The sequence below is a fragment of the Alnus glutinosa genome, chromosome 6, assembly GCF_958979055.1.
Source record: "Alnus glutinosa chromosome 6, dhAlnGlut1.1, whole genome shotgun sequence".
Lineage (NCBI taxonomy): Eukaryota > Viridiplantae > Streptophyta > Magnoliopsida > Fagales > Betulaceae > Alnus > Alnus glutinosa.
In genome coordinates, this window is record NC_084891.1 from 25,942,072 (window position 1) to 25,967,211 (window position 25,140).

General features: G+C 39.7%; 1 protein-coding gene across 2 annotated transcripts in view; it reads right to left on the reverse strand.

The window, feature by feature from the left end:
• LOC133870877 (protein SABRE) overlaps positions 1–25,140 on the reverse strand; it is a 38,825-nt gene that overhangs the window by 3,013 nt on the left and 10,672 nt on the right. Inside the window, exons 9-18 of one of the 2 annotated variants that reach the window (XM_062308131.1) lie at positions 21,701–23,800; positions 19,401–21,285; positions 18,795–18,895; positions 18,055–18,411; positions 16,784–16,902; positions 15,719–15,968; positions 14,036–14,260; positions 12,221–12,360; positions 10,177–10,249; positions 48–149 (exon numbers count right to left, since the gene is read on the reverse strand). In XM_062308131.1, the coding sequence (XP_062164115.1) occupies positions 48–149; positions 10,177–10,249; positions 12,221–12,360; positions 14,036–14,260; positions 15,719–15,968; positions 16,784–16,902; positions 18,055–18,411; positions 18,795–18,895; positions 19,401–21,285; positions 21,701–23,800 (5,352 nt within the window). The remainder of the gene's footprint in view (positions 1–47; positions 150–10,176; positions 10,250–12,220; positions 12,361–14,035; positions 14,261–15,718; positions 15,969–16,783; positions 16,903–18,054; positions 18,412–18,794; positions 18,896–19,400; positions 21,286–21,700; positions 23,801–25,140) is intronic. The other variant, XM_062308132.1, reaches the window with a different exon arrangement.

A 25,140-nucleotide genomic window follows, 5' to 3' on the forward strand; every position in this document is an offset into this window, starting at 1 on the left:
TAAAAGAAGTATCAATAACTTTCAAAGCCCTGATGCCTCCAACTAACCTGCCGCCGTTGTGAATCTTGTTCTTCTTCGGGGAAGAAATACTCCCACATCATTCTATACATTGTCTCCGTCAAATGGATCTTAAGGGGATAAATCTCTACCTACAATGTAAAGAAATAACTGGAGTTAAGCAATAAACTCTTGACACATCCAAAATATAAAAGCTGCTTCTTCAACAGAAACTATTCATTATAAGTGGGGATTCGCTACAATGTTGATTTTCATTTTCATGCAGCAGATACATGATATGATAAGGGGCATCACTGCTAAAAAACAATGGCATGCATGTTAAGCTGTTTTTTTTTTTTTTTTTTTTTTTTTTGATAAGTAAGAAAATTTTATAAAAAGCGTAAGGCGCTCCTAAGTACACCAGGAGTATACACAGGAACAACCAAAGTCAACCCACAAAAATAAAAACCAAAACAAACCCACAAGGAACAACCCTAAAACCCAAAGAATTTCCCAACAAACACCCAAACCAGCCCCACAAGCACCCCAACCCAACAAAACCCTCAAAACCCACAAGAAAACCTGATCAACCCACCCGGCCCTACACCATGAGCGCCTTGCCTTTCCTGCGTCGGTAGGAAGCACAAGAATCCCCGTAGTTGATGGAGCTTGCCAAATTCAAAACTTCCCTCCTACCCTTGGACTTTGGGCGCACGGCCTTAACTCCCCGATGGAAGTTCTCTTCAATGGCATCCAAAATCGCCAAGGACGAGTCCAAACCCTCGTCACTTTCCAACTCCCAATCGGGAGGAAAGACACCCAAGGGGAGAGGGAAATCGTCATCCTCCCCATCCCATAACTCATCACCCTGCTCCTGAGCAACCACCTCTCTTGACGGACCAAAACCCACTGGCCACTTTTGAGATTGGGTCAAACTATCCTCTCCCTTAACGGCGATAGAAGAACTCGAAGCCGCTGCACTTTCTTTAACAATCGGAATCGACGCAGGGCTCGGATTGAGAAACCCTCGCCGAAGAAAACCCCTCATCTGCGCAGGAGAACTACCCTTATCCTTCACGGACACTGCCAGAGCGGCAGAATCCTACACTGGAAGCGCAAGAGCCACTGTCTCGACTGGCTCTCTAGCAAGAGGAACCCGAGAAATAGACCCAGGCACTATAGCACCTGGCCTTAAAGCTTCCAAAGCATCGGCAACAGATAAACCGTCCAAATGCATTTTACTAGCTTCCCTAGCCTTCCGAAAGTACTTCCGAAACGGCTTAGAATCCGACAGCACAGAAGGAGAAGATAAACGCAACCTTTTCCCAAACTCAGCCGCCCCTGAAAAAGAAGGAACCGGAGGTGTCCCAACAGATTTGGTAGGAGCTACCAGGGGCGCTGAAGAGAAACCCAAAACTACCGGAGAGATCCCCTTCGACTTGGAAGAAGCTACGGGGGGAAAAGAAAACCCAGCCACCGGCAACGCTGATCCTGAAGACGCAGACCCCAAAGTCATAGAATCCTCAGAAGAGAACGAAGACTTCTTCGAGACAACCTCCGGGGCAGAAACCACCGAAGGAATGGAAGAGGAATGCTCAACAAACGCCAGAAAAGTAGCAGTCGAAACACCTACTGCTTCCGGTGCAGGACAACCCAAATCCGGAGCCGAAACTCACCCCGAAACCGGGACCCTTTAATAGCTGCCTTACACCACTTAAGCATCCAGCCCGCCACAAAACCCAACCTGCGTTTAAGCCCAACAGAGGACTTAAAGCCCATTCTCTTCGAAGACCCACAAGCCCAAATCAAAGCATTGGATAGGTGCCCAAGGATCTCTAGAATCTGTCCGAACACTCCAGACATGCTTTCCTTTTGCAGTGAAGTGTCACCCTCAACAACGGCTACCCCAGACACGCAAGCCGAACAACTGACGCAAACTCCGGAACTAAGACGCTCATCAACACGAAGGTCCTTACCCAGGGGATCAGGCGCTTGCTTCTCCAAGGCAGAGCAATCCACTGGCGGCCGCTTCTTCAAATCACACCATCCCGCCATTGACCTAACATCAACGACCTTTGCCACATCCCATGAACCCGACTTATGACCCGGAGACCGGCAACCCAAAGCAGAGTCGATTGCTCCCGAGCGCACCACCTCCGCGAACGACGGAGGGCCAGTTCCCTTTCCTAACTTAACACCCGTCGGAAAACCACCAGAAAACGGAGACCCTTCTGTGGCTCCAAGAAGACCTGTGCTCAACTTTGCCCCTTCTACTTTCCCATCCTTCTTGTCCGACGCAGACAAACCAAGCCTGCAACCCACAGAGAGAGAAACAGAAACAGTTCTCAACTCACCAGAAAACTTACGCCAACCCCATCCACCGCACCCCTCAGGGATCAAAATGAGCCCTCTCCGACCACCCAACCTATAGGCTGCCGCCTCTAAGAACCGGCCAGCTTTATTTTCACCTCTACGGGCAATCAGAAGCTTAGACCCTTCCCTGAAGGATTTGACGAAGTCATGATCACCAGAGAAACCCAAGAGAGTCTCCAACGTCAACGCAAGCCAATCTGAACACTGAGTGCTCAGGACGATCGCCCCGAAGAAGCTTTTTCTCTTCTCCTCCACCCGCACCAACGAAGCCCCCTCCAAAACCGAGAGAGAAAAGGACTTCGACTCCACCGTAAAGTTCCTTTCCATCGCAGAAATACCCGAACTTATAAGACCAACCCAGAGAAAGAAAGCATAATGACCGGCGAGGAAGACCACCCAGACGCAAAGCCCACCGGTATACACCCCAACACGAAACTCCCACGAACAGCCCCTCAACACCACCAGCCAAAAACCAGCACCAAGCGAGTTCGGAAAGGGAGACTATGAAGACTTCAACTCTCAAGCAATGTAATAAGCGCTAGCCAACCTGTGTGTTAAGCTGTTGTTCTGCATCTATCAACAGTAATCATGAAACATTTTTATTATCGCTTTACTGTGATAGTTTTAAGTCCGGCAATAGAAACCCATAATGCCTTTATTACGCAAATAGCATTGTCATTTCTAACTCCAAATTATCGAACATTCTCAGCAGCAGTTTTCCAAATATTCCTCATTCGGCCTCTTCACTCTACTAGAAAAACTTATTTTTTTATAAGTAATTGTAATTTATAAAAAAAAGCGCAGAGGGGCGCAACCCTTATACACGGGAAGTATATAAGAGAACCCCTAAAAGGGACGAACATAGAATAATTTTAAAAAATCTACATAAGTAAAAACATTCAAGCTATGATGGGACACTATCCAAATATATAACGTATTGAGCAACCGCTTCCGTAACTCCACCATAGATGTCTCTACATCTTCAAAGAGCCGCGCATTCCGCTCCCTCCAAATACACCACAATAAGCACAGATGAGCTAACCGCCAAGCTTCTTTAGCACGACCACACCCAATCGCCGCCCCCCAACTATTCAACAACTCCAACACCGTTCGTGGCATAACCCACTCTACCCCAAATAAAATAAGAATGCAGCTCCAAAGATCCCGAGCGATTTCGCAGTGAAGCAACAAATGATCAATAGACTCCCCACTCTTCTTACACAAACAACACCACTCAATCACTACTAGAAAAACTGATATAGCACTAGATTTTTATTTTCTATTTTTTTATGAATAATAATTTATTGAATAAAAAAAGGCAAATCCCTTGTCACACAAAAGAGTATACAAGAGATACAACCACCCTAAGGGTGTTGAAAATCCAAAAAGATAACTAGATCTAAAAGATTCAAAACGGTGAAATTAGGAACATAAATTACAACCCAATTAAAAACAGATTTTAAACTAAGCACATTAGATTCACAATCCAAACAGGCGCTGATTCCTTTTTCTCCACATGCTCTACATTAAGAATGCAAGACTAACTTTCCAAATAGCTTATTTGGGATGTCTCCGCCCTTGAGTCTTTCAGCAATTGAGCAACTGTAGGATATTGTTAGGCATAGCCCACGAAACTCTGAATAAATTGAGAACTAGGTGCCAAAGATCACTAGAGTACTCACAATAGATGAGTAGGCGATTAACTGTCTCCTCATTCTTTTTGCATAGGCAACACCAATTTACAAGGGTGAAACCTCATCTTCTAAGATTATCAACCGCGTCGAAGATCGCTCTCTTCTCTCTCATGAAGACACCTAAACCTCTCCCCATGGTTGTCGAGGAGGAGGTAGTGAAATCCACTCCCTCCTCCTCCCCCTTCCCCTTTACTCCCCTCCTCCTCCTTCCCCCTCCCTTTCTCGCCTCTTTTGAGGCTCAACTGCCTCTTCAGAGGTCTTATCCATCGCCATTGGCGATACATCTTGGTTCAACATCTCCACTGGCTTCTCCTCCACCACGAATGGTCCGATTTCAGCCTCCACATGCCGTTCTCAACCTTGGATCCACCGCCTTCTTGAAGTTCTTGGATTTGATTTTTTCAAAATCAGATCTATCCATTTCAGGAAGCTCACCACCACACGCGCCACTCTACTGTGATCTGGGCTCCCTCCGCTCCGCTTTGCCATCAGCTACTTATGCATCCAGCCACCATGCACCTGCGAGTAAATCTTACTTGCGGGTGCGTGTCCCACACGCGCCAACGCGTGTACAACCCTGCATCGCCCGTGATGGCTTCCACAGCTGCCGCCAATCACCCGTAGTGCTATGCTTCCTCCCGGCAACCATCACCGGTGCATGGTCTTCATACGTCGGTGAATGGCCTCAGCCACACCAGCAGCTAGTGTTTTGTTCCTTGATTTTTTCTTTTTTGCTTTCCCTAGTTTTCTTCGAACTGTTAAACCTATCTCCACTATAAGCTTCGTTTTGACCCTCATCAGTATCTTCTTTACTACAGTGGTTTACCTTTGGGTATGCTACTGCAGTTGTTTCTTTCTGGGCTGCAAATTAGATTATTGGACCTTTCGAGGTTTGTGGCTCTTCTTGCACCTCTAGGTTGCGCCATTCATGGCGCGCCTTACCAAACCACCTTAATTGGCGACCACTTTTCTTGGTCTTCATACGAAGAATATGTAAGGCCGCGTTATTTATTTGATGTATTCCCTTTTAATTTCTTTTTACCACCACTGATGAGGTTAATTCGAGGCTCTTTATTGGGTTGTCCAGCCCTATGTTTTTATTTGTTGTAATTTCTTTGTTGATGTACTTTAAAAAAAAAAAAAAAAAAAAGGATTATCAACCGTGAGGATTTTATCCAAAGCTACCGACCAAGTAAAGAAAGCAATGTGAGGCGGTGCCTTAACGTTCCAAACACTTCTCTAGGGGAACGTACCAAGCTCTCCAGATTGTAAAGATTTATAATAGCTCTTCACTTCAAAGCCATGATTGCTAGCTGACATCCACAATGTTCTATCTGCCTCTGTCAGATGGATTTTCAGGGAGTGCCTAATTGATATGATTCCCACTACTGTTTCACCATGTCTACAAAACGCTTTGCTTTCTACCACATGTTTTCAAATTTAAATGAGTGTGGTCCTCTCTAGACATACACCCACTGTCAAGCAAAATGGAAAAATGATTTGATAAGGGTCGAGGAAGAGGACTTTGAGTCAAATTTGGGAAATGTTCTTCCCAATCCGGAGGAACTAGAAATCTATCAATTCTCAGCATAGTGGGAGGATCTTGGTCATTAGACCAAGTAAAGAAACCTCTAGCTAACAGGATATCCATCAAACCATGCTCTGAAATGAAATCTGAAAACTCTAACATGGCAAAAGTCAACCGAGTCACTCCCACCCTGTTGTTTGGGAAACGAGTAACATTGAAGTCTCTCCCGATGCACCAAGGGACTTCCCACCAACCGAAAACCCCCGACAATTCCTCCCACAAATAGTGCCTTTCATAATCAGCATTGGGACCGTAGACACTTTAGAAAGCCCAAACGAATTGATCCCTAACATGTTTGAATTTGCATAAGATGGAAAAAGTGCCTACTGCCTCTTCAATGCATTCTACTGCCCGTTTGTCCAACATTAAAATAATACCACCCGAGGCTCCTACGCCTGGCAAGATAGTACACCCTGTGAATGATCCACCCCATAAACCTCGGAGAATTGTTATGGGCCTAATAATAGCTATTGTGTTTAGAAGTAGTTTTGTGCTAGGCTTTCGTGTTTCACATGTTTTGTGATAGTTTTTTTAGATGTGTATAGCTGAGAGTGAGTTGGTGGTTAACTTGTTAAGCTCTTATTCTTTCTTTTAGCATGTAACTTGTAGTGGGAAGTTGTGTTTAGTGGGTTAGTGGCTATTCTTAGTGTTAGTGGGTTGGTAGGCAGCAGATATTTGAATCCTCTGTATTTAAATTCAGCATTATCAACAAAATGGGTATCAAAGTGTTTTACAAAAAATAGTTATGAGCTAAAGGAGGAGGGATTGGCCCCTTGAAGAGCCAAATTGTTATCTTTATTTACAAGTTTTACTTTTCAAATATTTAGGCTCATAACAATACCGGCAGAAATCCACTCCATGTTTTGTTTCTTGAACATCATAGTCCGAGTCGTGTTATGTTTGCAAAGTTTTAATTTCTTGCTCTTCTGTTTCCTCTCTTTAGGGGCACTTTTGTATACTTCATATGTATTAAGGTTGCGCCCCTCTGCGCTTTTTAATGATATGACATTATTTATAAAAAAGAAAGAAAAAAAAAATGTTTCTTGAAGACACTACGTCAAGCTTCCAACTTTTCAACAAACTACTAATGTTGAGCCTTTTCCCTGCGTCATTAAGACCTCTAACTGATCATTTTTAGATTCATAACAGGGTGCAAGCCTTACCACGATACTGAGATGGGCAGGGTTTGGGCGGGTTCCTTTTAGCATCATAGTTCATTGAACTTGCTAGCTTGAGAAGTTCTCTAACTCCTTTAACCCTACTCCCTATATCTCTTTTGATGGATCCTGATGTTTCTTTGTAACCCTTGCATCTATATTCTATAGCAAACCCTTCATTACATGCATCTCTTAACCCATTATGAACTCTTCTTTTGCCTCGCGCTGTGAGTTGAGGAATTAATCGGGGAGTACACAGAATCAATAGAAAGGGCACCCTCTTTGCCTAGGGAAGACATTATAAACAACCAGACTGAAGCACTCATTAACAGTTGTGTTAGAATCCATAGAAAGGTTGGGCTCATCCCTACTAGAGCCATACACAAAAACATCCAAAATCTCTAACCAATACCATTTGGAATCACAACAGACCCACCATTCGTAGAAGCTACCAAAGGTAGAAGCCTGCTGAGGACAACCGAGGAGGGCGCAGGGGGGCAAACTCGGCTAGAAAACAGAGAGGAGATACAACGAATGGAGCAATCTTTGCGATCTATCGCCGGTGAAGAAGACTCAACCACCAACAAGTCTACAGCCAGATTCCCTGTCACCTTCTGCCATATTAGCATCGCCAAGGAAGCATGAAATATCAATGTTGGCACGGGTCCCAATGAGGTGCGGTCCAAAGGAAAAAAGGATCGCATCGACTCGTATATGGTCTAAAATGGCCTTTCGCTCAAAAGGGAGGGGCTACCCAGTCAATGCAAAATGTGGCCACAGGCCTGATTATAGCGCTAGCAATCATAGGCGTTAGGCAATGCCAGATAGGTGTGGCATGCTAAGAAGACAGAAAATTTGTGGGTTACAAGCCTTTACAGCATAGCAACTACTGAACTTCAGGTGTGACACCCCAAAAAATTAGTCTTGTAATGAGAAGATGAATTGCACACCTTAAGTGGGTGGGTTATAAAAGTATTCATGAGTACTAAATCTCACATTGATTCTTTATTAGGTGAAACTGAGCTTTATAAGAGATTTTAGGAGGCTTTAATTGCAACTTAACCAGTTCTTTTGGAGTAATAGCGCAAATGAAGCTAGTGCTTTCCCTTAGTTGTTATCAGCGCAACCTAATAATACTATGTGGCGATGAGGAACTATATGGCATGGGCCTTGACGAAGACGTTAGTTAGTGGGATAGATTGTGACATCCTAGAAAGTTAGTCCTAAGATGGGAAGATGAATTGCACACATTGAGTAGGTGGATTATAAAGGTGCCAATGGGTACTAAGTCTCACATTTGTTCTTTATTTTTTTTTTTTATAAGTAATTGCAATTTATAAAAAAACGCGCAGAGGGGCGCAACCCTTATACATGGGAAGTATACAAGAGAACCCCTAAAAGGGACGAACAGAGAATAAATTTTAAAAGTCTACATAAGTAAAAACCCTCAAACTATGATGGGGCGCTATCCAAATATATAACGTATTGAGCAACCGCTTCCATAGCTCCACCGTAGATGTCTCTACATCTTCAAACAGCCGCACATTCCGCTCTCTCCAAATACCCCAAATAAAATAAGAATGTAGCTCCAAAGATCCTGGGCGACTTCATAGTGAAGCAACAAGTGATCAATAGACTCCCCACTCTTCTTACATAAACAACACCACTCAATCACTATAACATTCCTCTTATGCAAGTTATCATGCGTCAATATTTTACCCAAAGCAGCTGACCATACGAAGAAAGCCACCATTGTTGGAGCCTTAATACGCCAAATATTCTTCCAGGGAAAAGATGGAAAAGATGGGCCATCTTCCCTAATAAGCTCTTCATAGAAGGATCTCACCTCAAATAAACCTTTTTTAGAGGGATTCCACACTAACTTGTCACCCTCTCCATGTCGAGCCGAAATGGAGTATAGTCGATCGAAGAAAGAAAGGACCATATCCATCTCCCAATCCTGGATTTGTCGCGTAAAGAGAACATTCCACTGAATTACACCATTATGAACAACCAAATTATCCACCACCATTGCATCTTTGTTCCTTACTATACTAAAAAGAGCTGGAAAGCATTGCTTCAAGGAACTATCCCCACACCACCAATCATGCCAAAAACTAATATTTGATCCATTCCCCACTTCAAAACGAACAAAATTGCAAAATTTCTCCCATCCCCTCCTTATATGTTTCCATACACCCACTCCAAAAGAACCCGAAACCTCTTTTGAGCACCACCCACCCTTTAAACTCTCAAATTTGGCATCAATCACCGATCGCCATAAAGCCTCTCTCTCCCTACCATATCTCCACAACCACTTACCCAAGAGTGCTCGATTGAACTGGATGAAGTTGTGAGCTCGCAACCCACCTGCATGCAAAGGAGTACAAATCTTGTTCCAATTCACTAGATGAAATTTGGCCTCGTCACCAATGCCACCCCAAAGAAAATCCTTTAGAATTTTATCAAGACGATTAGCCACCCTCACTGGAATAGGAAACAAAGATAAGTAATATGTAGGAACATTGGAGAGCGTACTATTAATAAGAGTCAACCGGGCACCCTTCGACAAATACATCCGCTTCCAACCCGCCAACCTCCTTTCCATTTTTTCAATAACACCATTCCAAATAGAAGTGGACTTGTAAGAAGCCACCAAAGGCAAACCCAAGTAAGTCATAGGCAAAGATGCAACCCGACATCCAAGAAGATTAGCCAACCTTTCGACATCCTCTACTTCACCAATTGGAACAATTTCTGATTTTCCTAAATTAATTCTCAAACCAGAAGCTGCCTCAAAGCATAAGAAGATACATCTTAGACGTCGAATTTGTTCTTTTGTTCTTTATTAGGTGAAACTAAGCTTGTATAAGCGGTTTTAGGGAGCTCCAATTGCAGCTTGACTAATCCTTTTGGGGTAATAGTACAAATGTGACAAGCGTTTTTCCTGGATCAGTACATTAGTTTTTTTTTAGCTAGAATCTGTTGGGTTACCAATAGATTCACAAAGGTTGGCAAGGCAAGAAAGAAAATTAATTGGGAATGCAACACTCATTTTGTCCTTCAATGCTTTTAATATGGTAGAATATGACAATAAGGAATGCCTCCATTTAAGCTCAAAAAAAAAAAAAAAAAAAAAAAAAAAAAAAAAAAAAACAAGAAGAAGAAGAAAGAAAGAAAATAAGGAGTATCTTTTCTCTTCTTATCATCCTCCTATTGTTTGGATTTGGGGTAACGCCACGATTGTGTTGAGTTGAAATATAACATTGGAAAATGATACGATCCCATTTGTTTAAAAATATTAATTGATAACTCAAAATAATGTTAATAATAATCTACTTAGCAGGAAACCAAGAAAACTTGTCACCTGGAAAAGTTCAAGTGGAGAGTTCCCCTCCCTTGAAGCTCCCTGCTTTGCATCTACACGAAGCATGACCTTTCTACAGCCAGAAAAGTTATAAAAGTGTAAGGAGTTACCTACACTCTATTACTCAAAAGGATAGCAGAAAAAGAAAAAAAGCATACAAATAAAACTTTGGGGGGCTAAAGGCAGTTTCTGCTCCTTTTGAGCACCCCATGAAGACATTTAGAATGTTAGAACAACAATCTTAGAAAGACTATCCTTTTAGGGGAAAAAATCATTATATTTTAGACATGCTTTAAGCATCTTGTTTGCTTAATTTAGAAGGATGCAACATGGTATTGCAGATGGACATGGTCATTTGTTTGTCACCAGAACACACAAGAACATAAAAGGTATGAAGATTTGCATCCAAGGACAATATACTGAAACAGCCAGCCTAGATGGTGCAATAGTAATATAAATGAGATAAATACTGATGAAAAATGTAATAAATGTACGAAAAGACATTATCCCATACAACACATAGTTGTGTAAAATGACTACAGAGAGTGAGTTTAGTTTAGAGAGGGTTCATGACTTCAATAAGATCCTAAGATATAATTTGGCTAATACGGAATAAGTTCAAGACTTTCCAAATATTAATATTCAGCTTTTTTGGGCTTGTGAAATTGGGTTTTTGAGGGTCATGATAAAAGTCCATTGAGCGTTACTCTTCCACAAAAGGCACCTTAAGGGAAGAGTTTGCTCAAGGCTTATAAAGCCTACAACCCAAGTATACCTTGGCAATGTGGGACTCTTAACAGGTTGGGTTTTTGAGGATTGGGTTTTCTTTCTTGTTGCAGGCTGCTTTAGTTGTTCCTGTGTATACTTCTTGTATACTTAGGGGCGTCTTATGCTTTTTTAATAAAACCTTTATTACTTATCAAAAAAAAAATTATTCAGCTATTGGGAAACACAAATTAGATGAACTGGACTAAATTGTCAAAACCTGGGGGATTTTACAAAAAGGATCCAAAGATATAATTTGGCTAAGACAAGTTCAAGACTTTCCAAATATTGATATTCAGCTTTTGGAAAACACAAATTTGATGAAACTGGACCAACTTGTCAAAACTTGGGGAATTTTACAAATTAGAGTGGCCCTTCCCAAACATTCCTAAATTAAAAACCCATCATACAGCTAAAAATCACCATTTTTTTGTAAAACAAAGGTCCAGAAGTCTAGTTAATTGACCTAGATGAATAGCAAATTCACACTCTCCAAAGCTTCATAAACTAATGAAAGGTACAACTATAAAATACCCTTGTTCTGGGAAACATAATTGTAATTGGTTATATGAATGACTAAAAAAGGGAGGGAGGTTGAATCTTTTGAAATCCTTGCATTCTTCTTTCCTGATCAAAACAGTTCATTGTTATGAGGGAGGACACGATAATATGTTTGACTAGAGCAGAATAGCAATCATTAGTTCTTAGGTTGAATATACCAATAAAAAACTTCAGAACAAAATTCATGCAACACGAAAGGGTTGGATGCTGAGATTGGAACCCATGCAACTGAACCATACAAAGGGCAAGGACACGACACATAAGGTTTTAAGAGAAACAAACAAAAGAGAAGCATATCAAGGGCAATGCCCTTTGTGGGCTCATTATGTATGATGGGCGACAACCCCTGCATGGTCCCGACCATAGCTAAGGGGAGTGACGACAAGTTTATCTCCGCAAACAAAAACAAAAGAGAAGCATATCAAGGGCATGAAGACATGCTAAGAGTAGAAAAGACATGCAATAAGATCATTTTTTGCATGATCCAGACTGCAGATCAACTTCTGTGTAAACAGGAAGATCACATTCAACTGTAGCATAGACAACAAAATAGAACCACAAAATACTATGTATGTTGATTCATAAGATTAAGAACCACAACAAAAATGGAAATGGAAAGAGAGATTATAAGCTTTTTCTATGAATGGAATGACAAATAACCTAATGATACCACCAAATCCGGCTGTCACCGGCAAACAGGCAGAAAAAGAGTTCGTACTTTCCCCATTCAGGCGGAGGATTCCACGCAGATAAAAGCATATCAGACTTGGCATTAGGCAAGCAGTTTCTGACAACAAAATACTTTGTAGTGAACTGAACAACACCAACATCTTTGTAATCTCGGTCAAAGTCATAAATCTGTAAGGAGAAAAATATAACAATGTATCAACTGACAGTCTTAAAAAACCAAATGCTTCCAACATTAATTTTTCTTTTTATAAGTAATGTAATCTCATTATAAAAATGTAGAAGGGCGCAATCCTAGCACACAAAAAGCATACAAAAGAAAATACTTCCAGCATTAGAAAGCATAATATAATCCAAAGCACTAATTAAGGATAGTGGCATATGTCAGGAAGCATGAATATCCAACAATGTAAAAGAAGTCCATCAAGGCCAGGAATATCCACCAAGAACATCAAACTCAGGAAACACAAAGATAGTCATTTGAACTGCCTAACATAAGCCATCAAACCCTCCATTAGTCCTATGTTCCAACAATTATTGGAAAATTTCACATCAAGTCTGACCAAACCAAGAGCTTTATCCCATCAGCCACTAGGATAACTATATCTCTTCTTCCTACAAAGGAAAAAATTACTCCTTCAAATGGCACAAATGGGCCAAAACATATCTCTTAACACAACATGGAAAAGGCTTTGACTAGACGAATTTAAAAAATCCATAATCTTCTTTTTCAAGTGTCTATCTTTAACAAACTAATTTTCTCACCCACTTTCTAGTGGAAATAAAGTACTGCCACCTAAAATTAGCCACCAATAAATAGCTTATTAATCCTTCTGAAATGTTAATGAAGTGGCCCTACTGTTGTCTTCAAGTATCTCCTCCAGCAAAGCAATTCTTTCCTGCAAGCTAATAGCGTGCAGTTCCCCTTGGCATCAATGATAAAATTAATTTGAGGGCCTTAAACCTTCCTCTCCCCTATCTCCTCGAAACCCTTTTGTTTACATCAATTTTGCCTAAACTACTTTGCTGAAGGTAGACATGTTTGCCAGCAGAACCATCCACATATGAAGATTGTCAGTGCTGTTAAACAACATCCACAAGCTTCTTACAACTAATACTATAAAACCTTGAGCCAATTGACCCACTTCCAACCTCCCTAAACTCTGCAATAATGGGTAAGTGGTCGAAAGCACTTTCAGAAGAACTACCAGGGACGCAATAAATCCTAACAATTGCTTATCAAAATGCAGACATGCAAAATCCATCAAGTTTCTTTTTCCTTTATCATTTTACTTTTTTCCCCTTGGGTCTCTCAAATCTTGCAAGGGTTATCTGGAACACTTGATCTAATGAACAAGCACCAATTTCCCAACCATCCAATCAAAAGAAAGCATTATGGAAGGAAGAAAGTGTGTCCTAATCCCAGAGAAAGTCGACTGCAGATATCTATAATCATCTATATTTTTGCCTGAAAATTCAACACTAATACCATTTCCACCCAGTTATCATCTACAAAGAAAAAAGGAATTAACATCTTGAGAAAATAAGAAGAATTTTTAATTTCTTGCTCTCCTGTTTCCTCTTTTTAGGGGCACTTTTGTATACTTTCCGTGTACTAGAGTTGTGCCCCTCTACACTTTTTAATGATATGACATTATTTATCAAAAAAAAAATTCAAAGAAGAATTCAATTATGCTGTACAGAGAAAGATATACAAAAATAGAGATGTGACGTCATCTCTTAGCTGTGATACTACATGGGATTCTGCAAAATACTTGCTGATCTTTCACTAGAACAAAAGGAAAAACAAAATTAAATTCAGTTCTGAACAACTTCAGACACTCACCATGTCATTTATCTCAGCTTCAGCAAAAGATTTACCATCCACAAGCATGCTCCAAACCACTTTGTTAATTTGCAAAGAAATACGCATGGCATATGAGGGACTTTTGTTCTTTTCCTTCTCCATCAGTCGTAGCTGAGCAGCTTTCTGCAGGGCCATTCTTAATGAGGCAGATGCTGTCTTCCTGAATTTTTGTGCATTTACAAGATCTCTCTTTAGTCCTTGCACCTGAAAAGTGAAGCTCATGCTGTTTATAATCTATAACAAAGAATTGGAAATTGACATTGAATGAACATATACAAACATATACAAGTATAAACATGCACAACAACACACTAGCACGAATGTGAGAGAGAGCAGTATTAAAAAGAAAAATCCCCAGCAACAAACTTATAATGGCCTCAGCACAATCCGTATTTTGGTGTTTGCAACTAGACTATTCTTTTTCCCCACTTGAGACAAAGAGTTTGGTATGATTACTCCAGTAGTTCTTTTAGCTTAATAAAATAAATGATGCTAAACTGCAGTTGAGTTTTGTAAGTAATGAAAAAGAAAAAGGTTTGATTCCAAAACTCCATTATGGAGAATGATAACTAAGTTCCTTCAGACCCATAATTCTTCATATATCCGTTGTACAAAATCCTGGAGATTCATCATCACACTGGCACGCAGGTATTAAAAAGTAGATTCATCCAAATTTTACACAAGATGCTATTCCCACCTAGATATGGGCTCAGGTGCAAGCATGTGCCAAAGTGTCAAAGTTTTCCTGTTTTATGAAAAATTTCCACCATGTTTAAGTGCCAAAGTGCGAGCATGGCTGTACTGAAAAGTCTAGGTAACACAAAATCCAACTACAGAGTTGAGGCATGATACAAAGGGGTTGGCAGAGAAGAGGCAAGAGTTGTGGGTTCAGGTACGGCTAAAAAAAATCACCATCTGGAATTGCAGATATGGCGACATATTTCATGGTGCTTACCATTTAATCGATGAAACCCAATACAATGGCTGTGGGTTGGTTGATGCAATAATGACCAGCAATTTGACTATTCATTCACTATTCAGAAACATCTAAGGACTTGCAACAAATCAAGATAAAAATCTTGCAAAACTGGACTGCAGAATACAAGCACAAAGATATATCTGGGCTAAATTGGCCAATAATTAATAAAATAAAAGGTGATCTTATTTCACTACAGGCTAATGGCAAATGGAAAACCTTTTTAATACTAGAAAAGCTTTTTGTTTCTTATTTTTCCAAATAAAAAAGAAAAAAGAAGGAAGATAGCTATTCCCATTTCCAAATCATAAATCAAAAGTAAGATTTGGTTTTTCACAATAAAATTTGAAAGTTACGCAAATTAAATAATTCAGCTGAGATGACAAGACCATATGAGTAGTAAGGAACTACCATGAGTACTTCATCCATAGTATTATGCAAATTCCCAAAATAACTGCATTAAATAAATTTTGAGGAAATGTCTATTGGCAAAATGAGCAAAGATGGCAGAGAGAGAGAGAGAGCAATAATCTCCAACCCTTATTTCAGTGCAAGAATATTTGTCATTAAATTTGTAAAGAAACAGTACTAGGATTAGAAACCAGTGACAGCTTATCGCCAACCATGCTTCGTAAATTGTCATTAAACTACCTATCTAGAGGATGTTGACAAGGTTTGTTTCTCACCAAGGTGGATCTTCCTCCAGTTATCATCCAAAAGTCAGCTTCCTTTTCCGGGTATGGGTCACTGGATGTATCGCACCTAACAGAAAGTTTCCTAATGTCATCAAGAAGCAACCTCTGCTCCCGCTCTCTCTGTTCAAGGTTTATTTTGGCAAGTTCTACCTCCTCAACACCATCAGGAACAACCTCATCTGCCTCCTCTTCAACATCTTCATCATCTTCAGCAGGAAATGACAGACTACTTTTTCGAGGCCTGAATCACATATGTTAATCAAATCAACTTGAAGAGTTTATAAAATGGCACAAAACATGTTTTATACCAAGATCATACATTTAATTTTGATTATTTAAAGAGTAGAAAGTGATTGCATCCAACTAATTTTAATATACATGTTTATGCACTAGAACTGAATTATCAATATACCTCATGAATAGTTATTTGAACATCTTCTTCTTTTCTTTTCTTTTTTCTTTTTTTTTTGTGTGTAAGAAATAAGATATTTGAACATCTAAATAATATAAAGCAACCATCTCTAGCTTATTGACAGCAATCTTAAGTAGAAAATATATCAAAGCATTTAATCAACCTTCTACATCCTACAGTGTTTTTTTGTTATAAGCAATAAGCTTGTCTTATTAAAAGCATAAGGCACCCCTAAGTACACCAAAAGTATACAAGAGAGTGCACCTACAGTGTTAGATATTCAATATAGTTAAGCCAACATTTGGTGTAAGGTCATGATTTAAAATGATGCCTGGGAAAGTTCAGACTAAGCTAAACTGCAGCCAGCGCTCAGTCTTTTACCTCTTGAAAAGATCAATCATACAAGACAAGACTGAATAAAATGAAAGACATGAAGGTTATGCAGCTGAAATAGCATTTCAACATCATACATGCAGATTTTTGATGAATAACATTATACATGTATATATTCCAAAAATAAGATGAGCATATATGAAATTTATGCATTGAGCAACTGCATATAATTTAGAATTTCAAATAGGATTAACGGATGTCATATGACTCCAAAAAGAACAGAAATCAAAGAAAAAAAATAATATGCTCACTTGGGGAGCCGTGCAAAAAGAAGATTGGTCAACACATCCAGCATAACCTGAAACTGTCGAGACGTCATTGTTGCTGTTATATTATGAGAAGTGAAAATGAGCTCCTTTAATGGCTTCACCTGCAACAAAAGGATGCAAAAGCAAGTAAAATGTTCAAATGAGCATCTTGTTTAGTAAAACAAAATAGCATTTGTGTGATATAACATACACTGATACACATGAAGATGTGTGTGTGTGTGTGTGTGTGTGTGTGTGTGTGTGTGTGTGTGTGTGTGTGAGCATGTTAAAACTCACAAGTGCAAATTAAGATATTTGATACATGCATGGCCACGCACGTGCACACGCACACTGATGGAGGAAAAAGGCTATGATACTAAATCTGACGTAGGAGCTTCTAGACAGCAACTTGCTTTAGAGTTTATAATGACCTACGAATAGGATTTTGGTGGAAAAAAGTTGGAAAATATCAGGGAATATAGGGTTTCTACTGGGGTAAGGGAAAGTTAGAGTTTAGATTTTGTATTTTTAGTTAGGGTTTAGAAATTAAACAAAGAGGAAAAGTTAGAATTTGGCGGCTGTTACTGGGCTGGGAACAGTAACCCGAGAATGATACTTTCGTAATTTGGGGTTGTTTGGGGATTATTTGATGGATGGGTGGTTTAGAGTTCTTTAGGATTGGATTCTTCGGATATACTACATGAAAAATCAGATCTAGTATTGGTTGGAAGTTGTACAAAATTGCTGGAAAACTGAAAGGAAAGTAGAAAGAAGAAAAAAGAGACAGACCTAGACATCAAACCTACTTTTCTTAAGTATCACATTTAAGGTTTCCTTGGCATCACACCTTGGAGAAGGGTTGCACCACATAATCCTCAGGAGCACTCATTGCTGGAAATTTCACAGCCCTCTTCCTCATTCAACCATAATAAGAAAAACCCTTATATTCATAAATATAAATATAAACATCTAACCCAATCCTAATAGGTTTTGCACTTGGTTTTAACTAAATCCACAAATAAAACCTAATGAATAAAAAGTACAACCTGTTTCCAGAAATATAAAATTAGAAAAACGCCCTTGATTCTAAAAATCAAATAAAACTAAAATAAAATAAAATTGACTTCTCGATGCCCACATCACACACACACACACATGTAGTACCCATGTGCATAGGTGATTACATTAAAACATATTCTAGGGGTACTAATATCAAAACAAATTATCAAATGAAAATATGAAAAATAAGGACACATTTGTAAAATCCGTATTACCTTTAGTTCAGGAGTCCCACCTTTGTGCCTCGTGTACCGAAAGTACATATCACAGGGCATAAAAACTCTCTCAAGTAGAGCACCAGTACGCTTTACTTTTGGAGAGCTTCTAAGAATTTTTGGAAGCCACTGCAACCCAGCACCTGGATCAACATCAGTTGGTGCAACATGAGCCTGCACATGCTCCAACATGACAGAGAACTCCATGCGTTTCCATGTCATTTCGGGTTGAGATTCACGGATATGTATATTTCCAGTACCAAGTGCTTGCTCAATCACTTCATATCCTACATGGAGGACTGAATGAAACGACCGGGCCAAAACACGACCACTAACTGCAGCAAGCAAAAATCTGCCCTGTTTGGCAAAAACATGATGACCCTAGAGCATTAGTGCAATTTTTCTGCAACTGCAGATGAACAATTGAAAAGTTCATGAAGAAAACAATCATTATATAATGAAATTTATCAATAATGAACCTAATGCATAAGGAATATTCCAGAAAGAAAAGTATTACAGGAACTTTCTTATTTGCACATTGTCTTGCAGATACAGATATAATTCATAAGAACCAGAGAGTGGATTGAGAATTCAGCAGTTTCAAGAAATTTAGAAAGATCAAGGGAGAACAATAATAGTGAACAACAAGCCCAGATAAACCATAGTGAACAATAATATGTTATGATTGAAAGATCAAGGGAGAACAACGTTTCAATGCTGACGCATCCTTTACAACTTACATTGGCTTCTTCTGAATGAAGATTGAACTGAGGCTCAATAACATTCACCATAAAATGACGAGTACCATCCTCCTCAGAATCAGTTATGTTTACGTTTTTCGCTGGCAATCATGCAAAAGAAACACCTCTTAGCTAAATCTTTTCAAAACAGAAAAATTATGCTTGTAAAAAATTTAAGAAAAAACTTCACTTATAACTCATGATCTATCACTTTTGCAAAAAGGTACCCAAACTTTAAAAAGTGTCAATTTAGAGTATCCATCTTTCAATTTTTTTCAATTTCAACCCTCCATTAGAATTTTCTGTTAAATCCTATCAAAATTTCCAAAATACCAGTGTTTATTATTAAAATATATATATATAAAATTTCAAAGATTCAGGCATGGGTATTTTTGCAAATTCTGTTAAATTCTGACCAATACCTAAATCCTAGCAAAATTTTTTTTTTCCTAAAAAAAATGAGGGGTATTCAATGATGCTGACAATCATTTCCAACGGACTCTAAAGAAAAATTATACTAAAGAAATATCACTAGTTCTATAAACAAATTTGCATTGCCAAACTTGTCCCTTAAAACCAAAACTTCAAAGATTACTCGGGATGTACCAGCAGCAGCAGCTGCCAAGTTCTCCATTTTAACAGCAGATGATGAGTTCTCCATTTTAGCTGAATGTGAAGAAGATGATGAAGTCTCAGCATTTTGAGAAGAATTTGCACCGTGGCTGGTAGAAGACGGCTTAGCCAGATCATCTTGATGTGTTTCAGCTCCGCCATGCAGCTGATTCTCCTCAAGTAACTTCCTCTGTGCATACTGCCGAGAAGGAGAAGGCTTTGGAGGTTCAAATGCTTTGGATATACCACCAACCCAGGACCACACGGCATCTCTATTCTTAGTAGTCCACAAAAGCTTGAGGCCATAAACAAAAACGCGCTGACAATTGTCAGCTATTACAACATTGTACCCATCATCATCACTTGGGTCAGATCGTGTATGCTCATCACTCTCACTCCCATTTTCAAACTCAGATCTCACATAAGTCATCTCAAGATTTCTTCTTCCAGCCTCTTGCCATGCTAATAACCTAGCAGGATCAGCCTTTGGGGCCTGCCTTCTGATTGTGAAATAATCAGATGATAACAGAAACCCATCATCACGATGCTTCTCGGTGCAACCAACATAGTTACTTTTCTCACTGGAAACTCTATCCATTGATGCAGATTGGGAACTTTTCCTCGTCTTTTGAACTACTTTTGCAACACTAGTGCTACCTTCTTTGTTTACAAATGCCTTAGGCATGTGAAGGTCAAGACCCTGGTAAACGAGATCAAGAGGGTCACGCTTGCTTTCAAAAGTATATTTTTGCTTACCACGACTATAACAGAGTTCATACTTCAGCTTTGTCATATTGAATGTCAGTCCTTTGGCCGGATCATCATCATCTAATGGCATATGTTTCATACAAGTAGGAGTAGCATCTATGCGGAGCATAAATTCTGTCATGACTTTGTCCAATGACAAATTCCCTGATCTGGGAGCTCTTGGAATTCCGAAACGAGGCCAGCGAGAGAATGTACGCAATTTGTGAGGAGGAACATAATTCATGTTCCAGAATTTTATTATCCATGCTAGATCATGAGCACCAATATTCAGTGTTGGGGAAACAATTGAAACATTCTCAAGCTTATGAGGAGGACCATAGACAGTTCCATCTACACCAGCACTATCTTCCAAGGTGGAAGATGGAGATTGTTTCTCAGATGAGGGAAGAGGGGGTCTAAGAGAGAAGTTCCACCGTAAGGACAGAGAAGTTGATCTGAAGGGGTCAAAAACTTTTTCACGAGGTTCCCCTTCAGAGGGAAATGCATGTAAATAGTGATTTAGCCGATTGCCAGATTCACATTCCCAGTCCATTGTAACTTCAAGAGTGAAGGCAGGAGCTTCAAGTAAAGGACCAGATACACCAGTAGGAAGTTTTAAACCACGACGACTCGCCAAACTCTCCAAACTGCTCAATAAAAACTTAAAATCCCTTGCTGAAACATGAACACGACCATCCGACTGTTGGATCTCCATCGAACTAGAGATTATTTGAAGTTTGTCAAGCTTTTCATAGGGATCAGTAGTGGCAAGGAGATTCCATCTGGTTTCAGAAAAGATTAAGGTGATATTTCCGTGAATGTAATATCTTACATCATCCCACCATGGTAAGCTCCGTTCCTTTTTTGGCGGCTGAGTTTGTGGAATAGAAGAATTAACATTCCTAATACTTAGATTAGCCCTGCGAAGAGCCACAGTAAAAGCATAGCTCACATCAGCAAAAGCCGGTTCATATCCCACTCCAAAGGACACTTCTGCATTCTGAAAATATATGGGCAAATCTGAGTATGTTTTCATTGGTGGAGTAGTACCACTAGCTGAACGAAGCATGCACACCTTTCTCCATCTTCCAACAAAGACATCTTGGTAAATTTGAGGCTGAAAACACGTCGCCTAATTCAAAGAAAGAAGAGTCACAATCACGAAACATAACTTAGATGTCAAGACATTATATGACTTCAAGGATACAATCAGTGCAGCCAGAGATATGAACAAAGAAAAGCTGGTGTAGATACATTTCAATGTTATGTCCACAAGCCATTTATTCTATTCTAATTTGATTAAAGAACAAGGAATGTAGAACCACATTGTTCAAAGAGAAGACCGGGAGTTCATACAAAAGTTTCTGAGTTGATTAGGTGGAAATTGAGACATGGGCACTAATAAAAAAGGTAGACATGCTTGCTTAGTTGAAGGTCAAGGAAAGAAATCCCTCCTTCTATGTAAAGCACATACAACGCAAATGAGTATATACTAAAAATGAAAAATCATGAAAGTGGTAGAAAAGCAAGGCAGCTCTGAACCTTACCTGCTGTGCTAGCACAACACGACCTTCACATTTGCCAGAAGTTGCAGAAAAAAGAGGAAACGTGTAATCTCGTAGCTTAACAGCAAGAGATCCTGTATGCAAGAGAATGTTTCTCCCATACAGTCGAGAAAATGGAATATTTTTTTCAAGGCAAACAGGATCAAGCCTCTTAAGAACCTCTATCATCCCAGCATCTCCGCCATCAATTCTAGTCAAGCTTACATCTAAGTCTGTAGCAGAAATGGAAAGAAGAGAAGTTCTGGCAGTGCTAGGCTTAAAACCAGCCTGAAACCCTTCCCTACAGGCACCTGAACCTTCTGATGTTGCTAGACTCTGACATGCCTGGTAATATGATCGAAATGACTGTCTATAAATTTCTTCTTCCACTTTGTGAATGGCTGAAGGATCTTGCACATCAACCTCAACTCCATTACAGTAAGTCCTTTTTTCTTGAGTAGAATCATTTGTTTCACTAGTTTTAGGACATTGGTTGACTTTAGAAATAAATTCATCAAGAAATTTTAACCTGACAGCTAGCTCACATGCCTCATTCTTCATCAGCTGATAGTGTTCATCAAGCCAACCCTGCAAAGGTTCGTCTTCGATATCGGCAGTTAGCTTGCGTATGCAAAATTTTATACTTCCAAATTTCACTGAACTTGGCTTTTTAGCTTTTGAGCTTTCTTTCTTCATGGGAAAAATTAGATTAGTTTTGGCAGCAGTTATAAGCTTCAAACCACGCAACATATCCTCAATGGCATCATCGATGGCACGCAATTGCAACCTGAAAGGCATGCAAATATGAACATCAAGGCCTTGGATTACCCAATCCCATGAGGTGGCTACCGGTGCTTTTGCATCAATAGAAGCAGTAGGAATACGTGAAATTTGCATCCGGCTACTTCTGAATACTCTTGACCCATTGAAACTAAGCATAAGTCCCTCCAGAAGTACTCCTATGCGGGCATTCTCAGAGAAGATAGACTGAACCTGAACCATTGCATCAACCCCATCCCCAACCTCTGCAGATATACGCAACATTTCTACATCAACAGCAAATATAGATTCCCTTTTCTTGTGCTTATCAAAATGTCCTGATTCCATGGTGGCTTCTTTCCTCTGTTCAGTATCCCCCACGCTAGAAAGATCTTCAACAGATTCATTGCCATGTCTTTGAAGCTTCTGATTATATAGGAGTAACTTCAATTGCAAAACAAGTTCAATTAGTGACAGATGAACATCAGGCTCCCATCTGACCATAATATCAGTAGCACTAAAAAGGGAGCAAACAGCAATCTCTTTTAGACCACCAGAACGCCGTACAAATTTAGCATTCTGCATGTCAAACAGTGTCACTTTTGTGTCAGGCTTTTGTTCTACCAAATATTCCTGATAGACAGATTTGGCTCTTTCAAGTTCCATCTGTGTGGACTGTTTCTCCTTGTTCACACACAAACTGAAATGAAAAATATCAAGAGAAACAGAATACTTCAACTTCTTGCATTCTTCAGAAATTGTGGACATTACTTTTGCGCAGCGTGGTGTGCCATCAGCTGAAACACTGACAACAACTTGACCACCCTGTGATCCATAATTCACACGCTTGGGGTCTACAACAAGCGTGTTTTCCAAACCCACATCACCACAGAAGTTTACAGAACACCGTTCAAGATTAAATTTCAAGAGTCGCATCCCTTTCCCTGATGATTTGGATGAATGCCCTCCCCGATTTTGAGCTCTTTTTCCAGAACCAGATAGTTTTTTCAATAGAGTTTGAAAGGACATAGCAGTTGTTATAAGTGATTCAACACGCTTGAAAGTAAAATAAATACCCATACCAGTTACATCAACAGATAGAACCAATTTACACATAGGACCATCTTCTTCAGATGATTCCAGGTCTTTCTTGCCCCAATCCAAACTAACCTTTGCTATGTTCACTAAAGAACCTGAATTTGATTCCACGCCAAAAAGGCTTTCTTTCAAGCATTCTTGATACTCATCTGACATGTGCAAATTTATTTCACCAAGTTCCATGTGTACCGCAGTTCCCATATTTGATATGTTATTTGCAAACACATGTGACGATTGTGAGCAACCCTAGATCAGGAAATCAGAAGTAAAAATACTGTGCATTAATAATTTCGGAAATAGGGAAACAATTATAAAAAAAATGGAATGGGAATTCAATGTGGATAAGTCCTTCATCAAATAGTGTAAGTTAAAGAGTACAAAATAGAGAGGTAAATGAACACTTTACAGGTGGGAACCTTAAGATTCAGACCTACAAAAACAAAGTCATGTCACGTACTATTTACATTCCACCAAATTTGAGAGTCCAAAGGGTGGGTGGTGCTCGAAAGAGGTGTCGGGTTCTTTTGGAGTGGGTGTTTGGAAGCATATTAGGAGGGGGTGGGAGAAGTTTTGCAATTTTGTTCGTTTTGAAGTGGGGAATGGAGCAAATATTAGTTTTTGGCATGATCGGTGGTGTGGGGATAGATCATTGAAGCAATGTTTTCCAACTCTTTTTAGTATAGTGAGGAACAAAGATGCGATGGTAGCGGATAATTTAGCTGTCCATAATGGTGTAATTCAGTGGAATGTTCTTTTTATGGGACAAATCCAAGATTGGGAGATGGATTTGGTCCTTTCTTTCTTCGATCGACTTTACTCTATTTCGGCTCGACATGGAGAGGGTGACAGGTTAGTGTGGAATCCCTCTAAAAAAGGTTTATTTGAGGAGAGATCCTTCTATGAAGAGCTTATTAGGAAAGATGGCCTACCTTTTCCTTCTTTTCCCTGGAAGAATATATGGCGTGTTAAGGCTCCAACAAGGGTGGCTTTCATCGTTTGGTCAGCTGCTTTGGGCAAAATATTGATGCATGATAACTTGCGTAAGAGGAATGTTATAGTGATTGAGTGGTGTTGCTTGTGTAAGAAGAGTGGGGAGTCTATTGATCATTTGTTGCTTCACTACGAAATCGTCCGAGATCTTTGGAGCTACATTCTTATTTTATTTTGGGTAGAGTGGGTTATGCCACGAACGGTGTTGGAGTTGTTGAATAGTTGGGAGATGGCAATTGGGTGTGGTCGTGCTAAAGAAGCTTGGCAGTTAGCTCCTTTGTGCTTATTGTGGTGTATTTGGAAGGAGCGGAATGCGCGGCTATTTGAAGATATAGAGACATCTACGGTGGAGCTTCGGAAGCGGTTGCTCAATACGTTATATATTTGGATAGCGTCCCATCATAGTTTGAGGGTTTTTAATTATGTAGACTTTTTAAAATTATTCTCTGTTCGTCCCTTTTAGGGGTTCTCTTGTATACTTCCCATGTATAAGGGTTACGCCCCTCTAAAAAAAAATCTACAGCTCCTCCACGAAGGCAATTACAAAATTTGATACTGTTCAAGGATCAGAAAAGTGAATCGGAGAATTCTAAAAA